Below are 20,884 nucleotides of genomic sequence, written 5' to 3'. Positions count from 1 at the left end.
TTGACAGAGCCCTTGTGCTGCCAAAACACTGGAAACCCCCACAAGTGACCCCATTCTGGAAACTACACCCCTTAAGGAATCTAACAAGGGGTTCAGTGAGCATATGGACCCCACTGGTGACGGGCACAAGTGTGAAACAATGTGACGTGAAAGGGAAAAATTTCATTTTTTCACTTTCACGGCACAAATGTGGCCGTCATCAAGGGGTCCATATCCTCACTGAACCCCTTGTTAGATTCCTTGAGGGGTGTAGTTTCCAGAATGGGGTCACTTGTGGGGGGTTTCCAGTGTTTTGGCAGCACGAGGGCTCTGTAAATGCGACATGGCGTTCATCATCCATTCTGGCCAAATCCAGCCTTCAAAATCCAAATGGCGCTCCTTCCATTCGGAGGCTTGCCCTGCGCCCACATGGCGCTTTATGTCCACATGTGGGGTATTTACGGACTCAGGGGGAATTGCTCTACACATTTTGTGTGTTTTTTTCTCTTTTAACCCCTTGTGAAAATGAAAAATTTAAGGCTAAACCAACATTATAGTGTAAAAAATGTAATATTTCATTTTCACGCCATATTGTTCCACATTTGTGCCCGTCACCAGTGAGGTCCATATGCTCACTACACCCCTTGTTACATTCCCTGAGGGGTGTAGTTTCCATAATGGGGTCACTTGTGGGGGGGTTCAACTGTCTTGGCAACACAGGGGCCTTTTAAATGCAACATGGCCCCTCGAAATCCATTCCAGTCAAATCCAGCCTCAAAAAGCCAAATGGCGTTCCTTCCCTTTGGAGGCTTACCCTGCACCCGCATGGCGCTTTATGTCCACATGTCAGGTATTTCCATACTCAGGGGAAATTGCTTTACACATTTAGTGTTTTTTTTTATCTTTTAACCCCTTGTGAAAATGAAAAAATCAAGACAAGATCAATGATTTAGTGTAAAAATTAAACATTTTTTACACTAAATGTTGGTCTAGCCTTGATTTTTTCCTTTTCCACAAGGGGTTAAAAAAGAAAGTGAACACAAAACGTGTAGGGTAATTTCCCCTGAGTACGAAAATACCCCACATGTGGATATAATGTGCCATATGGGCAGAGGGCAAGCCACCAAAGGGACAGAGCACCATGTGCTCCTGTGCTGCCAGGACAGTAGAAACCCCCCAAAAGTGACCCCATTCTGGAAACTACACCCCATAAGGAATCTAACAAGGGGTACAGTGAGCATATGGACCCCACTGGTGACGGGCACATAAGTGGAACATGTACCATGAAAATAAAAAATAATTTTTTTTCATTTTCACGGCCCAAATGTGGCCGTCAACAGGGGGCCATATCCCCACTGCCCCCTCCTTAGATTCCTTATGGGGTGTAGTTTCCAGAATGGGGTCACTTGTGAGGGGTTTCTACTGTCCTGGCCGCACAGAGGCTTTGTAATTACATCATGGCATCCTCTAATGGGAATGGCGGCCATACCTATTTAGCTGGGGAAAAGGGACCATTCTAATTTATTTGGGGGTATTAGGCAAATTATTAGTTTATAAGGTTGAAAATGACAGGTGTCCATCAAATTCAACCTGTGTTGATCCAGAGGAAGGCAAAAAAACCCTCGTGAGGCAGACGACAGTAGCCTCCTCACAGGGGAAAAATTCCTTCCCGACTCCATAATGGCGATCAGAATAATCCCCGGATCAACGTCACCCCTGAAATAGGAATAAGGGACAGAATTTAGATAATGTAGAACCCCAATGACGTGTGGTATGCCTTAAAGCGATCCAGTATGCAGAGGCCGGGGGGATCAGGACAGGCGTCACACTAGAAAATGGCGTCCTTCCTGATCCCCCTGTTATGCCACACTCTGCACTTCTTCTGGGGTCTCCCATTCTCCAGTGTGGGGGACGTCACCTAGAGAATGTTGTCCTGGTGCGATACGGGGTCCTTCATATCCAGAAGCGCTGGGTCCGCTCCATGGCTGCTAAATATTAGGGCTTTATTACTACTTCTGATATTTACGGATCGTGCCGCAAGCTACAGTAGCTCAGGCAGCGAGGGACCGGAAGAGGGGGTGCTGGTATAAAAGTCATCCCCGTACGGGTGGTGACCTTTATCCAGCAGTGGGAAGATCAGTTCCCGGACGATCTTCCCACTTGTTCCGAGGAGGGGGCATCTGGGGCTGGATTTGGGTGTCCCTTCCTACATACACTTTAAGGGTACGTGCACACTGCGGAATCACGACAGATAACCCTTTGTGCATTCCGCAGCTGGCACCCGCCGGCGGACTGATGGAGGCGCGCTCGTCTCAGCTCGTGTCACACTCCATTATATGCACGGGCGGATTCTTCCCTCTGTCCAATGTTTTCATTCTTTGGACAGACGACGGAATCCCCCCGTGCATAGAATGGAGTCTATGACTCGGGTGGAGACGCTCGCCTCCATCAGTCCGCCGGCGGGTGCCAGCTGCGGAATGCACAAAGGGTTATCCTTCGCCATTCCGCAGTGTGCACGTACCCTGGATCTGTAAGTGTACCCTGAGGTACTCTCTCAGAGTTTGAAGAATTTCATGCCATACCGTTATCTCTTATTGGGACGGTACTGGCGGAAAAGACGTGTCTGGGGGGCAGAGTACGCTACGCTACCCCCCAGACACGTCACTGGATGATGAGGATGATGAGGATGAATGGAGGAAAGAAGGATCCCCCCATTCATCCTCACTGGCTGTTTCGGTGTCGGAGGCAATAATAACGTATGCGTCCGACACCGAAAACACCCTGGGGGCCATCTTTATACCGGGACTAGTATATGGGGTATGTAAATGTGTAGTGGTGTAGTGTAAAACTTTATTTCATGTAGTGTAGTGTTTTTTACGTGTTTTTTTGGCAGTAAGAAAAAATATCCCTTCGCCAAGAAAGGAGCTGCTGATAAATGCCGCACTTATGTGCGGCACTTATCAGCAGACAGTGGCGGTAGGATATAGGGGGGAAAAACGCCCCTACGCCAAAAAGGAGGAGTTGCTGATCAGCGGCGCACTTACGTGTGATGCTGATCAGCACTCAGCGGCGTTAGGGCGCAAAAAAAGAAAAAAAAATTGGAAAAAAAAAAAAAAAAAGCTTTTTAACCCAAAGCAACTGATCAGTGAATGATATTCACTGATCAGCCGCTACGGGGCAGTAGAGCGACGCTGCCGGAGATTGCCGAGACCCGCCGAACCCGAGGACCCGAGCGTTTCCGAAGATTTCCGACGCTGGACGACCGAACCCGGAAGTGAAGCGAAGAAGACGCGAGGACGGCGCGGACCGCAGATCGTCGCTCCGGACGTCCAGATCAGGTGAGTATGGTACACCTGCACCACAAACACCTGTTCTGCACCCCTCAGCTACCTAGCTGAGGGGTGCAGAGCACGACAAAACTGTTTTTTTACAGTTTGATCCCCATGATGGGCCGGCCGGTACTGGCCGTCCTATCACGGCGATCGTGGGGGTGGCATCGGCGCCATCTTTGGTGGGAACACTAATGGGGATTGGTGCTGTCTCGTTTGCGTTAAAGCCCACCCTGCGGGGGCGTATATTTATGCCGGATGTCGTTAAGGGATTAAAACAACAACAACAACAACATGTTCAACATTATTTAAACGATAGGTCACTTTCTGACATTCCCTTCAAGGTGAAATTTCTTTTACAAAAATCTAAGGCACAAACTGTAAAATAAAAACACACAAAAGAAAACAAAGTATGAAAAGCTGTATTTTTTAATCTAATATATGTTTTATTAAATTCCATGGAAAGGAGCCATCAGTGCACACATTGTATACCACATTTCATGATTAATATTACAGCAGTTTTTTTTTTTTTTTCATACAATGTGTGCACTGCTTTTTCTTAGAAAATAGTGCTATGATAACATCTTATTTCATTTAGCTCTGGCATTAAGCTTATGGGCATGTCATTGACCAAACCCTCCAGTGTATTCTAAGAAATACTTAAAAATATCTTAGCAGCAAAACAAAGACAAGGTTGAACAACACAAGTCTGGAATGTATCATGTGATTGTCACAAGGATCCAAGAAATATTAATTAACAGGGCTTGCAAAAGGAAAAAATATCCCCGAAGCCAGTTATTTGCTGGCAATTATTTCCTGAAAGTTAAACTACAGTGAAAGCTATTCATGTACCAACTCCCAAAGTATCCCCAGTCAGGAAAGTCATTTCCCGCAACTCACACACAATAAATTCCTTTTAGAATATTTATTAGCATAATTTGATAGTAAATGCATAAAACACGTTGAACAATATTATCATTATACCAGACAGTGTTCACATTATGACTTATCAATTTCTATTATTAACAGTATTTTTAACAACAATAGCATCTCTTTTTGTCTGATTAACCATATTTTAGGTAAAAGCCTTTTTACATAGGCCGACCAGCAACAGGCGTTCCTAGAACTGCTCATTCAGCCAACCAATAAAACTCTTGTAAAAGTTAAAGCAATAGGTGATGAGCGTGAAAACACCTTTTTGCATGACACTAAAATTTATCGCTCAGCGCAAACTTAAAGGGGTATTCCAGGGAAAATCAATAATTTAGCAAAGGAAAGGGTTAACCAAGGTTAACACTTTCCTAATATACTTACCTGTTGTTTTTTGCCCCCCCCCAAGGAGATCTCCGGTCCGGTCACGTGATCTTGCAGCTTGTGGCTCGGATCCTCTTCTCCTTCCGGTTCGGTGACGTCACCCGGCCGGCGTCGCTCTCCGTCTCATTAGCAGCAGAGCACTGAACCCTGACTGGCTTGGTAGCGTGCAGCCAATCAGGGTTCAGTGCTCTGCATCCCCACACGCTTCAGAGTGGGGGTCCCCTGAGGCTGCAGTAAATTATCAGGGGTCGTCGGGCTCAGTGCCGGTCACCAGTTACACGGGCCGGCACTGCACTACAGCAGGTGAATGCGGGGTCTGGCGTCAATCATCACTCCGCAGAACCCCCCCCACCTTGTCAGCGATGTCGACCGAGTCCCGGGAGGGGATGCGGCGGGCGGCATTACTTCATTCATAGCTACCAGACACCCGGCCGCCTGCCGCCCGCCGCATCCCTTCCCCCCAGGGACTCAGGGTCGGCATCGGTGGGGAAGTAATGTTTATCGGCTGCTGATCCCCCCGCCCCCCCTCCCTGTGTCCCTGTCAGAGATCACTCACCCCCACCCCCGAAGCGTGCTGCTGGCCCGATCTCTGCACTGGTCTGAAGCCCCTGTACTCAGCTGACAGGCTCTGTGTACGGGGCAAGTAATCTCTCCTGCCTCAGTCACACAGAGCCTGTCAGCTGAGTACAGGTGCTTCAGAGTTGCTGCTGGCTCCGATCTCTGCACTGGTCTGAACTTCAGACCAGTGCAGAGATCGGGGCCAGCAGCACGCTCCGGGAGTGAGTGATCTCTGACAGGGACACAGGGAGGGGGGCCAGGGGGGATCAGCAGCAAATACATATTACTTTGCAGGACTTCCCCCCTCCTCCCTGTGTCCCTGTCAGAGATCACTCACCCCCACCCCCTGGAGCGTGCTGCTGGCCCCGATCTCTGCACTGGTCTCAGGCACCTGTACTCAGCTGACAGGCTCTGTGTGAGTGAGGCAGGAGAGATTTCTTGCCCCGTACACAGAGCCTGTCAGCTGAGTACAGGTGCTTCAGACCAGTGCAGAGATCGGGGCCAGCAGCACGCTCCGGGGGTGGGGGTGAGTGATCTCTGACAGGGACACAGGAAGGGCGGCCGGGGGGATCAGCAGCCGATACACATTACTTCCCCACCGATGCCGACCCTGAGTCCCTGGGGGGAGGGGATGCGGCGGGCAGCCGGGTGTCTGGTAGCTATGAATGAAGTAATGCCGCCCGCCGCATCCCCTCCCGGGACTCGGTCGGCATCGCTGACAAGGTGGGGGGGGGGGTCTGCGGAGTGATGATTGACCCCAGACCCCGCATTCACCTGCTGTAGTGCAGTGCCGGCCCATGTAACTGGTGACCGGCACTGAGCCCGACGACCCCTGATAATTTACTGCACCCTCGGGGGACCCCCACTCTGAAGCGTGTGGGGATGCAGAGCACTGAACCCTGATTGGCTGCACGCTACCAAGCCAGTCAGGGTTCAGTGCTCTGCTGCTAATGAGACGGAGAGCGACGCCGGCCGGGTGACGTCACCGAACCGGAAGGAGAAGAGGATCCGAGCCACAAGCTGCAAGATCACGTGACCGGACCGGAGATCTCCTTGGGGGGGCCAAAAAACAACAGGTAAGTATATTAGGAAAGTGTTAACCTTGGTTAACCCTTTCCTTTGCTAAATTATTGATTTTCCCTGGAATACCCCTTTAAGTGGAATCCTTCAGGATTCATAAGGTTTTAATCCAAACCAAAAGAGATTTGTTAAAATTATTTTACTCGGAAACTGGCCTTATGACGCAACCCCCATGTGCCAGTCACTTCAATGTTTAAAGGGGTTGGCCACTTTATAGTAAAAAAGGTCAGTACAAAGTATTAGTAAGTGTACTCAATGTATATACTGACAGCAGCTCCCTGTGAACCTCATAGAGCTAAAATCAGACTCCCCTACACTATGCTGTGGTGCCCTCCTCTGTTTTGTTTCAGTCCATAAAATGGCCGACATGGAGGAGCATGTGACCATGCCTTGTCCACTGTGTTCTCCATAGACATATACAGGCTCAGTGGTGGACACTGGGGGGCGGGGCTTGGTCACATTCTTCTCCATGTAAGCAATCTTATGGACCAAACACCACAGAGCAGGGCAGCCCAGCCTGGAGGAGGGGAGTCTGATATTAGCTCTATGATGTACACAAGGAGCTGTTGTCAGTATATACAGTGAGTACAGTTACTAATACTGTACACTGAGCAATTTTACTATAAAGTGGCCAACCCCTTTAAACATTCAGCTCAGAGTATGATTTAAACTCCTCTCTTTCCTCCCAGAAAGCTCTCCCCAGTGCTGCACCTCCCTACATCTCCTCCATCCTTTCTCTGCCACCCTACACCTTGTGCTCTATTAGACTAAGCGATTTTTTATTTCCACAGATTAACGCGAAACGATTGCAAACAAGTGCTTTTGGGAATAACCTGAAATCATTGACCATTTAGTTACAATTGCAATTATGATCGTAATGATCTAGTATACTCTAGTATAGGAATGTTTGTATTTACAAATGAATGATGTGTACATACAATGAAAGATTTGCAAACGTTTAGTGAACAATTAACAATGATTTTATCGTCGACTCAAAAGATGCGGTCAACGACATACAAACACATTTTCATTAGTCGTTGATTGTTGCCTGCATACACACAGAAAGATTATTGTTTAAAACCAAACTATCTTTTCGTGTAAAAGAGCCCCTACTCTATGATCTGCCAATAATTTAAGACTGACATCCTCCATAATCCAAGTAGAAGAAGAAAAGGGTGCACAACGGGTGTTGGTTGTAGGTGCTTTTCACGGACGGGTTGGTAACCCCAATATATAGTAATAGAAAAACTCCGTAGCACTCTTTTCATGCAAATTAGTTTATAGTTTATTAGACAGCGTGATGGGAACAAAGCCAGGCATATACACAATAGTAGCGCAAAAGCAAAAATAGCTTATTTTAAGGCGACTGGTGACGTTTCGACCAAACCTTGGTCTTTTTCAACGTCGCTGTGAAGAGAAAATATATACATAAGTGCCTGATCATAGTACATAGAATAAGTAAAAAGGACATCATGTAGTAATCCTAAGGTAATCATGAAGCCTAGATACATAGTGGACTAAATATACAGCTGATGGATAGTAGCATCAATTGGTATAAATAAAATTGGTATCTCAAGGTATGCATCAATAGGGATCCCTGTAGTATATATATCACTATACATAGGTATGCATATATCAAATAAAGGGCACATGCTGGTATACATAACATTATAGCAGAAAATCCTGGTATTACAGGGGAGGGGGTTCCATCCATCTGGACGGCGGTATATGGTATAAACTAGACATCTGTGCTAGAGGGATATCGTGGATAGTCATGCAGGTGAATACAGTCAGGCCAAAATAGTTAATGGGAAGGGAGATGGGGAGAGGGTATGGAGGGAACATAAGGCAGGTAGGGTATCAGGTAGGGTATCCTCCATAATCCAGACACTTTCACTCCTGTCTTTTACCCTTTCCCGCACAAGGACGTAACTGTACGTCCTTGCGCGGGTGCGGGCGTTCAGAGCAGGGCCGCGCGGCGACCCCGCTCTGAACCGCGGCGGTCCTGGGTGCCGCTTGTAGCCCGGGACCGCCGGTATTAGCGGGCATGGTCCGATCGCCGTGCCCGCTAATACAGTAATCAGATGCAGCTGTCAAACCGGACGCAGCTTATCCCTGGTGTCTAGTGGCAGAGGAGCGATCTCTGTTACTGAAGCCGGCCGGGGACCGCTCCAAGATGGCGCTGTCCCCGGCTCGGCACTCGTTTACTTCCGGCTGCAGCAGCCGGAAGTAAACGAGTGCCTATCTCATGGATCTCTGCAGCATATCTATGCTGCAGAGATCTCTATGAGAGATCAAAGTGTATATACTAGAAGTCCCCTAGGGGGGCTTCTAGTATATGTGTATAAAAAAAAAAAAAGTGTTGTTATTAGTAAAAAGCCCCCTCTCCTAATAAAAGTCTGAATCACCCCCCTTTTCCCAGGTTTTAAATAAAAGTAAATAAATAAATAAACATGTTTGCTATCGCCGCGTGCATAATCGCCCGAACTATTAATTTATCACATTCCTGATCTCGTACGGTAAACGGCGTCAGCGCAAAAAAATCCCAAAGTCCAAAATTGCGCATTTTTGGTCGCATCAAATCCAGAAAAAATGTAATAAAAAGCGATCAAAAAGTCATATATGCGCAATCAAGGTATCGATAGAAAGTAAACATCATGGCGCAAAAAATGACACCTCACACAGCCCCATAGACCAAAGGATAAAAGCGCTATAAGCCTGGGAATAGAGCGATTTTAAGGAACGTATATTTGTTAACAATGGTTTGAATTTTTTACAGGCCATCAGATACAATATAAGTTATACATGTTATATATCGTTTTAATCGTAACGACTTGAGGAACATGCTTAACAAGTCAGTTTTATCCCAGGGAGAATGGCGTAAAAAGACATTCCCCCAAATAAAAGAAATGCATTTTTTTTTTCAATTTCACCACACTTTGAATTTTTTTCTGGTTTCGCAGTGTACTTTATGCAAAAATTCAGCATGTCATTGCAAAGTACAATTAGTGACGCATAAAATAAGGGCTCATGTGGGTCTGTAGGTGTAAAAATGCAAGTGCTATGGCCTTTTAAGCACAAGGACGAAAAAAACGAAAACGCAAAAACGAAAATTAGCCTGGTCCCGAAGGGGTTAAGACTTTCACTCGTGCTGCATCAGTTCTCTGGGCTGATTCCCTAATTAATCACCCAACTTAGCCTTATACCCTTACCTTTATAGATTGTAAGCTAATTGTCTGTATACGTGCCCTTGAAATTGCAAGATGCTGCAATTTATGTTGGCTCTATGTAATAATAATAATTATTATTATTATTATTATTATTATTAATTATTGTAGTCAATTAATGTAGTCAGAGCATCTTTTATTGTTCTTGCTGGGAAATAAAGGAAACATTTGTAGGAAGACAATAGATAAATGCAAAAAGTAAACATAGATGCAAATCTTGAAAGTGAGAACTAACAACAGAAACCTAGGACAAAGTTAGCTGATGATCCTACTTTTGTGATGTTGAAAACAGCTAAATGTTTATTCCCTTAGGTCACAAAAATTTTCAGTTCCCCCCGTTTTCCAGACATATACATTACTTAAAGTGTCACTGTTGTTATAACTTTCAAAATTCAAATCAACAGTAGATGTGATATAAAGCAAGTTTGCAATATACATTCATTATTCTTTTTCGTTATCATGGGAAACATGGCACTTCCTGTGTTCTGACTGTTTTTTTTTTCTCACAGGGTCTAAACACAGGAAGTTCCATGTTTCCCAGGTCATCTGTGTGCTCACAGAGAGAAGGCAGTAGTGATTGATGAGCACATTGAGCTGTGACTCTCTGTACTAGCCGAGACTTTATGTCTTTAGTCTTTTTTTTTTCAACCAGCACAAGACTAAAAAGCTGCCTTTAGGATACTGGACCTGGATTTCACGTAAGTATAGCTGTGTTTTACAGCATGATGTAATACTCTAAATGTGTACATCTGCATGCCTTTTTAGATGCAAACATCTGTCCCTGACTGCCATATCAACCCACACCCTGACGCTTCCTTATTTTTGCATTCAGTTGTATTCATTTATTTGTATTGATGCAATTTGCAATACAGAAGGGGTAAATCTATTTCAATCTATACCAGTCAACGCAGTCAAATTGTTTTTGGCATACATTTGGGCTAAAAAAAAAGTCACAAAGTTTACATGTATGAAAAAGGAGAATTTCCCAGCATTTCATATACACAGAACATAAAGCCCAGTGCAGTATGAACTTAATCTTACCTTAGAAAAAAAGGCCTTTACACTGTTGCAAAAGTTGGTGTTACACTACAAGGCTATGTTCACACAACGTAAGAGACTGGCCGTTCTGTGACCCAGCCGGTCTCTAAAAAGATCATCCTGACGGGTACTGCACTACCGGCCAGATGATCTTTCTGGTCGCAGAGATCTGATGCAGGCACATCCGTGTGCGCCTACATCAGAACTCTCCACAGCACACTATAGAGCGAGGGGCCAGGGGCACTCACTCCACAGTGTGCACTGACATGGTTTTCGCATCAGAACTCCTCACTGCACACTATGAAGCCGTGGTTTTACAAAAATATACGGTGTGTGAACATAGCCTAATACTATAATAATAATAATAATAATAATTATTATTATTATTATTATTATTATTATTACTACTGCTACTACACAGCATCTGATCTATGCAATCCCTCTTCTCTCTATATCAACACATTCAGATCAAATATGGAATATGTATTTGTTAATATCTTTGCTTTTCTCAGTGATCTGGACCATTTGTCTGCTCTATCTGCTAAATGTGCTAGTATTGGGTGGTTAAAATGCCAAATTGCCAAAATGCTAAAATGCTGACTGCAAACAAAGTGAATCTAGATTTGACTTTTTTAGTTCTAATTTGCACTCCTCACAGCATGTAACCCATTGCAAAGCAGGGTGAGATGAATACATTGAGCCATATAGGTATCCTTGCTGCAAGTCAAGAATAGTAGTTTGTGATAAATATTAAGTAATGTATTGCAAGTATTCCAGTATATTGGCTCAGCTGGCAAACCATGACACATATTACACTAATGAACTGTAGACATGTTGTGGCAGCAGGATCATTATTGGGAGACTGTACATACACACATCCTGCTGCTATAGATGGATTCTATACAAATGACAAGTCAGAGCAGATTTAGAATACTGTGTGCCAGGCTAAGAAAGAGCCATTGACTGTCACCCAAACAGTTCATTAGCTCATTCTTCCCTCGGCTTATCAGGAGGATCCTCTAAGAAACAGGTTATTAAATTCATGATCCATTATCATAATAAAGACATTAAAAAGGAAAATGAATATTTTACATGGTGACACACCCATTAATAAAAATTTTAGCCGTAGAAATCTAAAGATTTTTTTTTTTATTGTGTGAGCAAAACCATTATACAAAGGAGAAGGAAGAACAAAGCCTCATGCTAGGCTTAATGCTGAGATGTTTCCAGCCTCTGTGCATGGCCTTGTCTGCTCAATAGATGCAGCTTACCCTTCCAGCATAATGCAGAATTGTGAAGACAGGGCCTTGTTCCTTGGATGTGACATTGCCATTGCCATCCTTTGCTGATGTATACACTGTATTTGAATTTGATGTCTCCAGGAGTGACTGAAGACGTTTGGAAAGGCTTTGTTCCATAGGATGAATAGACTGACTTTCTTCATCTAGAATAGACAGAAAACCTAATGGCTTCTGAAAAACAAGCACATTTGTGTTCGGTTTTATTAATATAGGACCATACATACATAGACTATAAGACAGCACACACACACACACACACACACACGAGATAATGTTGTGAGATAATGTTCTCAATGTGATCAATAATACTTCCCCTGTCATGACTTACCAGTATATGGATATGTTCACACTATGTATAACACTGTCCGTTAAATAGAACAGACGTTAAAATAACGATGTCTGAACACAGTGGGCAGCATGGCTTTGAATTTGATGCAATGCTGCTGCAGAAAAGGATGGATGCTGATTTCATTGCAATCAGTGTCTGTTCTTTTCTATAAAACAACGCTGTGTGAAGTTAACCTATATGTGAATGATTTTGTTTTTTTCTTTTAATCTAGGAAAAATCCTATTCTGTCAGAACTTAAAGAGGCACTGTTGTATTTTTTTTTAGAGAAATCAATAGTCCAGGCGATTTTAAGAAACTTTGTAATTGGGTTTATTAGCCAAATATGCCATTATCTGCATTTGAAAAGCCTTTTCCCCTTTTCCGAGGTCCCCCCCTCCTTCCTCTTTTCCATCCACTGCAAAAAAATCTGGAAATTGTGACTTGTTGCATCAGAAGTACCCAGTCTGTCCTAGGGAGAGGGGAGGGGGAGGAGGAAGGAGGGAGTTAGCCGACAGCAGAAAGCAGATAACAGAGGATTACAGGCACAGAGCTGGGTGAACGCTGTAATCAAAGCTCAGAGAGGTCAGTGCTGACTGTCAGAGGAGATAAAGGGTGAGGTATTTGTAGATTAACTCTTTGTTGTCCTGTTTTGGTGTTTTATTTAACTCTCTCCATAGGAGAACAATGAAAACGGGGGGAGAGCTTCAAGCTGCTTTTTCATGATAAAAATGCATTTTTCGGCTAATTACAAAGTTTCTTAAAATCGCCTGGACTATTGATTTCTGCAAAAAAAAATTTCACGACAGTGACACTTTAAAGAGGGTTTATTCTAAGCTCAAAAAGGTATCCCCATCACTTCACTTTGTGTGTATGGACATTGTCGAGTCCAGCATTTGGCAATATTTGCAAGCCACATAGAGAATGAATAGAGAACTTGTCACACATGTGCGCTGCAGCTCCATTATTGGGTGTCCCAGTGGTCAGACCCCCACTGATGAGCTAGTTATCAAGGGATAACTTTTACCATCTTCTTAAAAGTCTAAAATTTCAGAGCAAAAACCCTAATTTCATTTTTTTTTTCTATATGGTGTATATGTGAATGACTGTAAATGTAACATATTTACATATTTACAGGATATTTTCTCCTATAAAAGCAATTTATTTCACAACAATATAATGTACACAAAAACTCTACATGCTAAAGTGCAGCACGCAGTGAACTGCAAATATATATAATACTAGGGATTGGGTTAAAAAAAAAGTGGAATACCTGGAAGAAGAAATCTAGTACTGTTGTATGGTTTCCAGGACAATACATGGTTTCCATGGAAACTCCCTCTTGTTCACATTCGGTTTGTTCTTGTAGAAACAGCACTTCATTGATATACTGGTGGATTTTTTCATTGGTCAGATTAATGCATAGCTGTAAAAGCAAGTAAAATTTCATGGAAATATCAAAAGGAAAAATAATAGAATAAATCATTCTTATACATTTCAACAATACACTATTTTACATTAAGAATGGAAACAGAACATGAGAAACGCTCTCTTTTAGGCTGCTCTAAACATTGTAACAGCCTACTATTATACTTTAGCTGTGAAATAAGGATAAAAACCATAAAGGCACAAAAGATAGACCAGTTGCACATAAGCTGAAGAGTAATTGCCTACACATACATTCAAAATATGAAGGCAGGGCGGACATATCATCTGTGCAATCAGTTTGGCTGCAAAGCGGCTTGAGGCAGCAGAGGGGCCTTCCAGGCTCAGTCCCCGGTGGGCCCTGCGCTAGAGTGGGCCCTACATGCAAACATCACATAGCAGCACCAGGTGATCGGTGGAGAGAAGTATGGTGGAGAGAAGCACAGGAGAGACGCATGGTGGAGAGAAGCACAGGAGAGAAGCATGGGGGAGAGAAGCACAGGAGAGAAGCAGGGGGGAGCAGTATGGTGGAGAGAAGCACAGGAGAGAAGTAGGGGGGAGCAGTATGGTGGAGAGAAGCACAGGGGGGAGAAGAAAACAGGCCCAGGTTTCCCAGTTCTCCTGTATACAGCTCCCGCTATGTGTATATATATAACATGCTGATGCTGCTAGTTCTCCTGTATACAGCTCCTGCTCTGTGTATATATAACATAACTATTTAGCCAGTTCAAGCAAGTCAGTAGACTTTCAGCTAGTTGGAGATACTTTTTAAACGTGTTTCTTGATATTAAAGGACTATTCTACAGCCTTTATCACCATCTCACTGCCATATACACATATACATATGTACCGCTGCCTGTATGTAAATCTGCCGGCCGCTTAACCCCTTCTGATGCCTGACGCCTCCCGCTCCGCTCTGTATACATTACCTGTCCTCTATCCACGGGGTCCCGGCGTCCTGCTCTCCCGCCCGGCCAATCAGTGGCTGCGGCAGGGCAACACAATGATTGGCCGGGCGCGAGAGCAGGACGCCGGGACCCTGTGGAGCAAGGAGGTATGTATACAGAGCGGAGCGGGAGGCGGCCGGCCGGCATCAGAAGGGGTTAAGCGGCCTGCAGATTTACATATACGCAGCGGTCGTTCAGACCGCTGCGTGTATGTAATGACAGTGATCTGCCAGGACCTAGCCGACTCGCAGTGTTATTAACGCTGCAAGTTGGTAGGTGTGAAGGCACCCTTATGCTGCGTTCACATGTTACGGATCTGCAGCGGGTTTCTGGCTGCAAATTCGCAGTGAGACCCGCTGCGGATCCCTGCCCTGCACACCCTATGGGCAGACAGAATCGCAGCAGGATGCACATCCTGCTGCAAGTATGTCCACAGCCCGCCCTGTTAACCTGTTAACCCCCCCGGCCGGAGCATATACATCACCTGGTCCCTGCTCCAGCTTTCTTCGGGGCTCCCGGTGTCTTCACATCCCGCTCAGCCCATTGGGAGCCCCGAGGAAAGCCGGAGCGGGGACCAGGTGAAGTATGGGCTCTGGCGGCCAGGGGGTTAATGGGGCGGCTGCGGACATACTCGCAGCGGGATGTCCATCCTGCTGCAAGTTTGTCTGCCCATAGAGTTTACTGGGCAGGGATCCACAGCGGGTCTCCCGAATTCGCAGCGAGAAATCCGCTGCGGATCCAGTACATGTGAACGTACCAACTCGCAGCAGTTTTGCAACGAGATCCGCTACGAGTCAAGGTCCTGGAAGGTCCTGAAAGATAGCTGTGAGTATGTAATGCAGCCGTCCCCTTAACCCCTTCATCGGCTCCCGCTGTCTGTATACATTACCTGTCTCCTTAATGCACGGGGTCCCGGCGTCCTGCTCTGCCGCCCAGTCAATCAGTGTGTTGCCCAGCCGGAGCCACTAATTGGCTGGGTGGGAGAGCAGGACGCTGGGACCCTGTGCAGCAAGGAGAGAGGTAAAGTATATACAGACAGCGGGGAAGCCAAGGGGCAGCCGAGGGGGTTAAGGGGGCGGCTGCATTACATACTCGCAGCAGTCTTTCAGACTGCTGCGAGTATGTACTGACAGACACCTGCCAGGACCTTGACTCGTAGCAGATCTCGCTGCAAAACTCGCAGCGAGATTTCCACTGCGAGTCGGTACGTGTGAATGATGCAACAGAAGGAGCAGACAGAGAATAAACTTTGCTGATATATGTGCAATATTTCTTAGAGGAATATGATGTTCTGCAACAGTTTGAGTGGGAAACTGGCAGGAGTTCTGTGGGAGGGGAATAAACAGGGTTCAAGTACTGTGATGAAATGCTAAGGGAAAGCAATGCATTTTGGGAATTGTAGTGCTGCACAACTATTCAACCAGCAGCTACAGCAAGGACATACAAAACTAAGATCCTTAATGGTGCGTTCACACCTACAGGATCTGCAGCTCATTTTCTGCAGCAGATTTCATTTAAATAACTGAACACCGCATCAAATCTGCTGCAGATCTGCTGCAGATCCTGTAGGTGTGAACGCACCCTAAAGGAAAAAGATTTTTGGTGGTTTCACAACTGCAACAGAAAGGTAAGCAATGCTATATGCTTCTACTGAATGTTTTTTTTTTAACCTGAAGTTGAAATACTGTACCTCTTAAACATGTTCAAGTAAAATACAGCATACTCATTTTTATAGTTTAGTGTCTGCATATGTGTGTCTGTTTACTTCCCTGCATGACACACTGTCTCAGTCCCCCAGGTACTGCATTACTGTGTTTAGAATGAAATTAGGAGAGCCAGACATCATAGCAGAGTAGGATATATATATATATATATATATATATATATATATATATATATATATATTCGAGCTGTAATTTGTTTTATATAAATTGGGAAATCCCTTAAATATTTGTTCAAAAACCCCATCCCAGTGCCCTGTTTCCAGACTGGTTTCCTGAATGTCTGAGATGGTAATGTGTTAAGAAGACATTTCATTGCCACAGCATTGTAAACAAAGACACATTGATGGGGAGAAGGACATTTTATAAAGCCTGAAAAGTCCTTTAAATATGGAGGGCTTTTCAAATTCATCTAGAGTGGCAGCTACATGATTTCACTGATGACATAATTGTGGGCAATCCTGCTAAGATTTCTTCTTACATATACTAGGCTTATGTTTACATTACTTTGAAGAAAACTAAGAGCTCCATCCTAAGTCATCAAAATGTCAATTTGTTAACTGCCGTCTCAAAAGATGGAAATGACCGGGTGCATTTGCATACATTTTACAGCAATTCCTTTTTTTTTTTGTCCTTTTACCATGTTCAATAAACTCAGCCTATGTGTCATATATTCTGGTTTTAGGGGCATAACATAAACCCTATAATAAAAAGTCCTCATTTAATGTACATTATTATTTTTGATATTAATTCAACAATAGCCAAATAAACTAACCTGTTCATATGAATTTCTCTGAAAGTCCTCGAAACCAAACATATCCAAAATTCCAACTGTGAGGTGAGGATAGCTAAATATAAGGAACTCAGGTTATTGTACTTTATAAAAGATTTACAAACACTGAAGTCAAAACATTTAAGAAATCATATTACATTTGTAGATGCCAATAGTGGTTGTCAAGCCCCAGAAAAAAATTGAAACGATGATAGAAAAATAAGCAAGAAGTAATACTCACATGCCCCTATCCCCTGCTGCTACTGTTCAGATGGCTTCTAGTCCCCACTGCTCAATGCAACTTCTTAGTTCCTGTGATACTTCAACCTCTCAGGAATTGCCCGCTCAGCCAATCACTACCTGAGATTTCTCACTCCTGTGGCTTGTAATTAGCTGATTGGGCAATTTCTGCAGGATTGATATCACAAGATACAATAAGGAATGAAGAGTGGCAAGGACCAGAAGCTCTCAGAATGGCAGCAGTGGGGTCTTGGGGCAGGTATACATGACTATGGCTTTTTTTTTTTCTATCACCCTGACTACATTTTTTTTTAAATTGGGTCTGGACAACCTCTTTATCTTATAAAAATATTTAAAATAACTTTTTTTTCCTGAGAATAGCAGAAGCAGAGTACACAGTTCAATTAAAGGCAATGCTATGCTATATTGATGTTGAGTAAAAAAGTACCTCCTTAAAAAGCCATTTGCTATAACAAGCTACATGGGCAAACCAAAAGCTACCATATTTTTACATGTCATTCCATAGTGAGGAAATCATGCTATTTTCTAGCCCCAGCAGAAGCAATGACAACCAATTTAATTTACAAGGATAAAGTGCTAGGTGGTCTACAAATTCCAATTGCACTTAGACTTTTGAGTCCGAGGAGGTCCCAACATTGCCTCTGCTTTATATAAGCAAAATAGTACTATAAATAATGCTTGAAATTGTTACAGATTTTGAATTGGGGACCATGAGCTTCAGGTTAGTCCCCTGTTTAGAAGATCCAAAATGTAAAGAGCACCGAAAGTTATTGATCACAGCAGCTATCACTGCTAAGACCCACTGTGAACAGGAGATATAGCAGGGAAGTGTACGGCAGCAGTGCAATCCCAGGCTGTAACTCTTTATTATTTCAAAAGTTATCTTTAATTAAAGGTACTCTTTAAAGAGGATTTCCAACCATTACCTAAACATTATCATACATCAGTGATTTTCAACCTTTTTTGAGCCGCAGCACACTTTTTATACTTGAAAAAACCCGGGGCACACCACCAACCAAAATGGCACAAAATGACACTAAAACAGTACTTTTTATACATATAGTTAATAATATAGATTCTAAATGTATTTATACTCACTCAGTGTGAAACCTGGGCCTGTTTTCTTCTCCTCCCTGTGCTTCTCTCCTGTGCTTCTCTTCACCATACTTCTCCTCCTACTTCTCTCCTGTGCTTCTCTCCACCATACTTATCCCCCCTGCTTCTCTCCTGTGCTTCTCTCCACCATACTTCTCCCCCCTGCTTCTCTCCTGTGCTTCTCTCCTCCATGCTTCTCGCCTGTGCTTCTCTCCCCATTGCTTCTCTCCTGTGCTTCTCTCCACCATACTTCTCCCCCCTGCTTCTCTACTGTGCTTCTCTCCCCCATGCTTCTCTCCTGTGCTTCTCTCCACCATACTTCTCCCCCCTGCTTCTCTCCTGTGCTTCTCTCCACCATACTTCTCCCCCTGCTTCTCTCCTGTGCTTCTCTCCCCCATGCTTCTTTCCTGTGCTTCTCTCCACCATACTTCTCCCCCTGCTTCTCTCCTGTGCTTCTCTCCCCATGCTTCTCTCCTGTGCTTCTCTCCACCATACTTCTCCCCCCTGCTTCTCTCCACCATATTTCTCCCCCTGCTTCTCTCCTGTGCTTCTCTCCCCCATGCTTCTCCCCTCTGCTTCTCTCCTGTGCTTCTCTCCACCATACTTCTCCCCTCTGCTTCTCTCCTGTGCTTCTCTCCCCATGCTTCTCTACTGTGCTTCTCTCCTTCATGCTTCTCTTCTTTGCTTCTCTCCACCATACTTCTCCCCCTGCTTCTCCCCCCCCTGCTTCTCTTCTGTGCTTCTCTCCTGTGCTTCTCTCCACCATACTTCTCTCCCCTGCTTCTCTCCTGTGCTTCTCTCCCCCATGCTTCTCTCCACCATACTTCTCTCCCCCCTGCTTCTCTCCACCAAACTTCTCTCCCCCTCCTTCTCTCTGCTGTTTCTCTCCCCCATCCCCAGGTTTCTCTCCCCCCCTTCCTCCTCACCTCCTCCGAGATGGTCGCCGCTGCTGTCCGCCTCACCTACTGGCCGCCCGTAGGACGTGCTCCTCCAATCAGCGGAGACCGGGAGCGTGGTGCACTGCGGCGGGCCGTAGCACACACGTTGATTGGATGCGTGCATCACAGCCCTCCGCAGCGCACCACGCAACCGCCCACATTATTATCCACCACTGATTGCTGCGCATTGCCGGGGAACAAAACACAGAAGCACCATAGTTTGGGGAACTTTCCCTGCGGCACAACCGACCATACCGCGGCACACTGGTTGAAAATCAATGTCATACATAAATAGATTAATAGGGTAACAGCCATAATTTGAAAATGCTATGTTTAATGGATATTGATATGTTTAATTTTTGTTTTGTATCATGACATCATTATATATTTTGTGCCTGTACTGGGAGATCACTGAGTGTATTATCCCTGTGCTTATTATGACCTCATTTTAAAAAAAATTAAACTAAATTTTCTACCTCTAAATATACTAAGGACAATATGGGAAAGAGAATGTCTCGCACTGATTTGACCCCATCAAATGTAATTTGACATTTATTTGCAGCACCTGTCACACATGAAAATTTAATGTCTTCTGATCTGTTTCTATGATTTATGGTACATATAGCAATATATAAACGGAACAGTAAATTTTTATAGTTTTCTGTTTATTTCTAAAGCTGTATCCAGATTACAGCGGTAAAAAGACAAATATAATTCTCAATTCCTTAAATGTACATTATTTATTTATTTTTTTTTACAATAAAAGGAAATGATTTCAATCACATTTTATATCATACCCAGAAAGAACAAAACATCTAACCTTGTACTGTAGCAAGATCTATCTAAAAGTGATCATAAATATCATGAAATGATATCTAATATTAATGATTCCACTGTATACAATGACTGTTAATGGTAATTGGTATATCTATTAAAGTGATTGGTTCAAAGCAATGGAAATTAAATGCATTGGTCAATAAACATAGGCCATTTTTTCAGTAGTACTTATTATCTTTATTTGTCAATAAATGTAAATGGTAATACATGTGCAAAAAATGTCAATGAATATTTGCAACTGGGATCAAATCATTCCAATTTAAACAATTATATCTAAATAATGTCCTTTTACTAACCACAATCATGGTAATGCTAATAAAGTGATTTCCTAATAGCTTAGTTGAAGTGGAAGGGGTTTCCATTTAAAATATAGCTAGAATGTAAACTAGAATGTAAATCTCTGCAATCACTTAAAAAGGTCCATAGAAAGTAATGGTGTTTATCAGTGCCATATAATCTTCCATTGATAATAGATATGAGTTTATACAAAGCATTTTCCTTTAAGCCACCAGAGATGTAATATATGTACTGTATTGTGAAGTCAGTGAGTTTTAGGCTATGTTCACACTACGTAAAAGTACGGCCATTGTTGCCATCGGAAACAACGGCCGTACTTTTTGCAGAGTGCAACATAACCTTATCTGATATGGGATACTGGCCGAAGCGTATACACATCGTATACGCTCCCGCCGGGATCCCATACAGGGCCGCAAATAACTGACATGTCAGTTCACACA

General features: G+C 43.9%; 1 protein-coding gene across 1 annotated transcript in view; it reads right to left on the bottom strand.

Annotated features, from left to right (window-relative positions):
* Positions 1-20,884, bottom strand: part of MYO16 (myosin XVI) — a 202,436-nt gene that overhangs the window by 66,517 nt on the left and 115,035 nt on the right. Inside the window, exons 20-22 of the mRNA XM_069972945.1 lie at positions 17,020-17,092; positions 13,425-13,577; positions 11,797-11,997 (exon numbers count right to left, since the gene is read on the bottom strand). Of these exons, the coding sequence (XP_069829046.1) occupies positions 11,797-11,997; positions 13,425-13,577; positions 17,020-17,092 (427 nt within the window). The remainder of the gene's footprint in view (positions 1-11,796; positions 11,998-13,424; positions 13,578-17,019; positions 17,093-20,884) is intronic.

The sequence above is a fragment of the Dendropsophus ebraccatus genome, chromosome 5, assembly GCF_027789765.1.
Source record: "Dendropsophus ebraccatus isolate aDenEbr1 chromosome 5, aDenEbr1.pat, whole genome shotgun sequence".
Classification (NCBI taxonomy): domain Eukaryota; kingdom Metazoa; phylum Chordata; class Amphibia; order Anura; family Hylidae; genus Dendropsophus; species Dendropsophus ebraccatus.
This window is presented reverse-complemented; position numbering and strand designations above follow the sequence as displayed.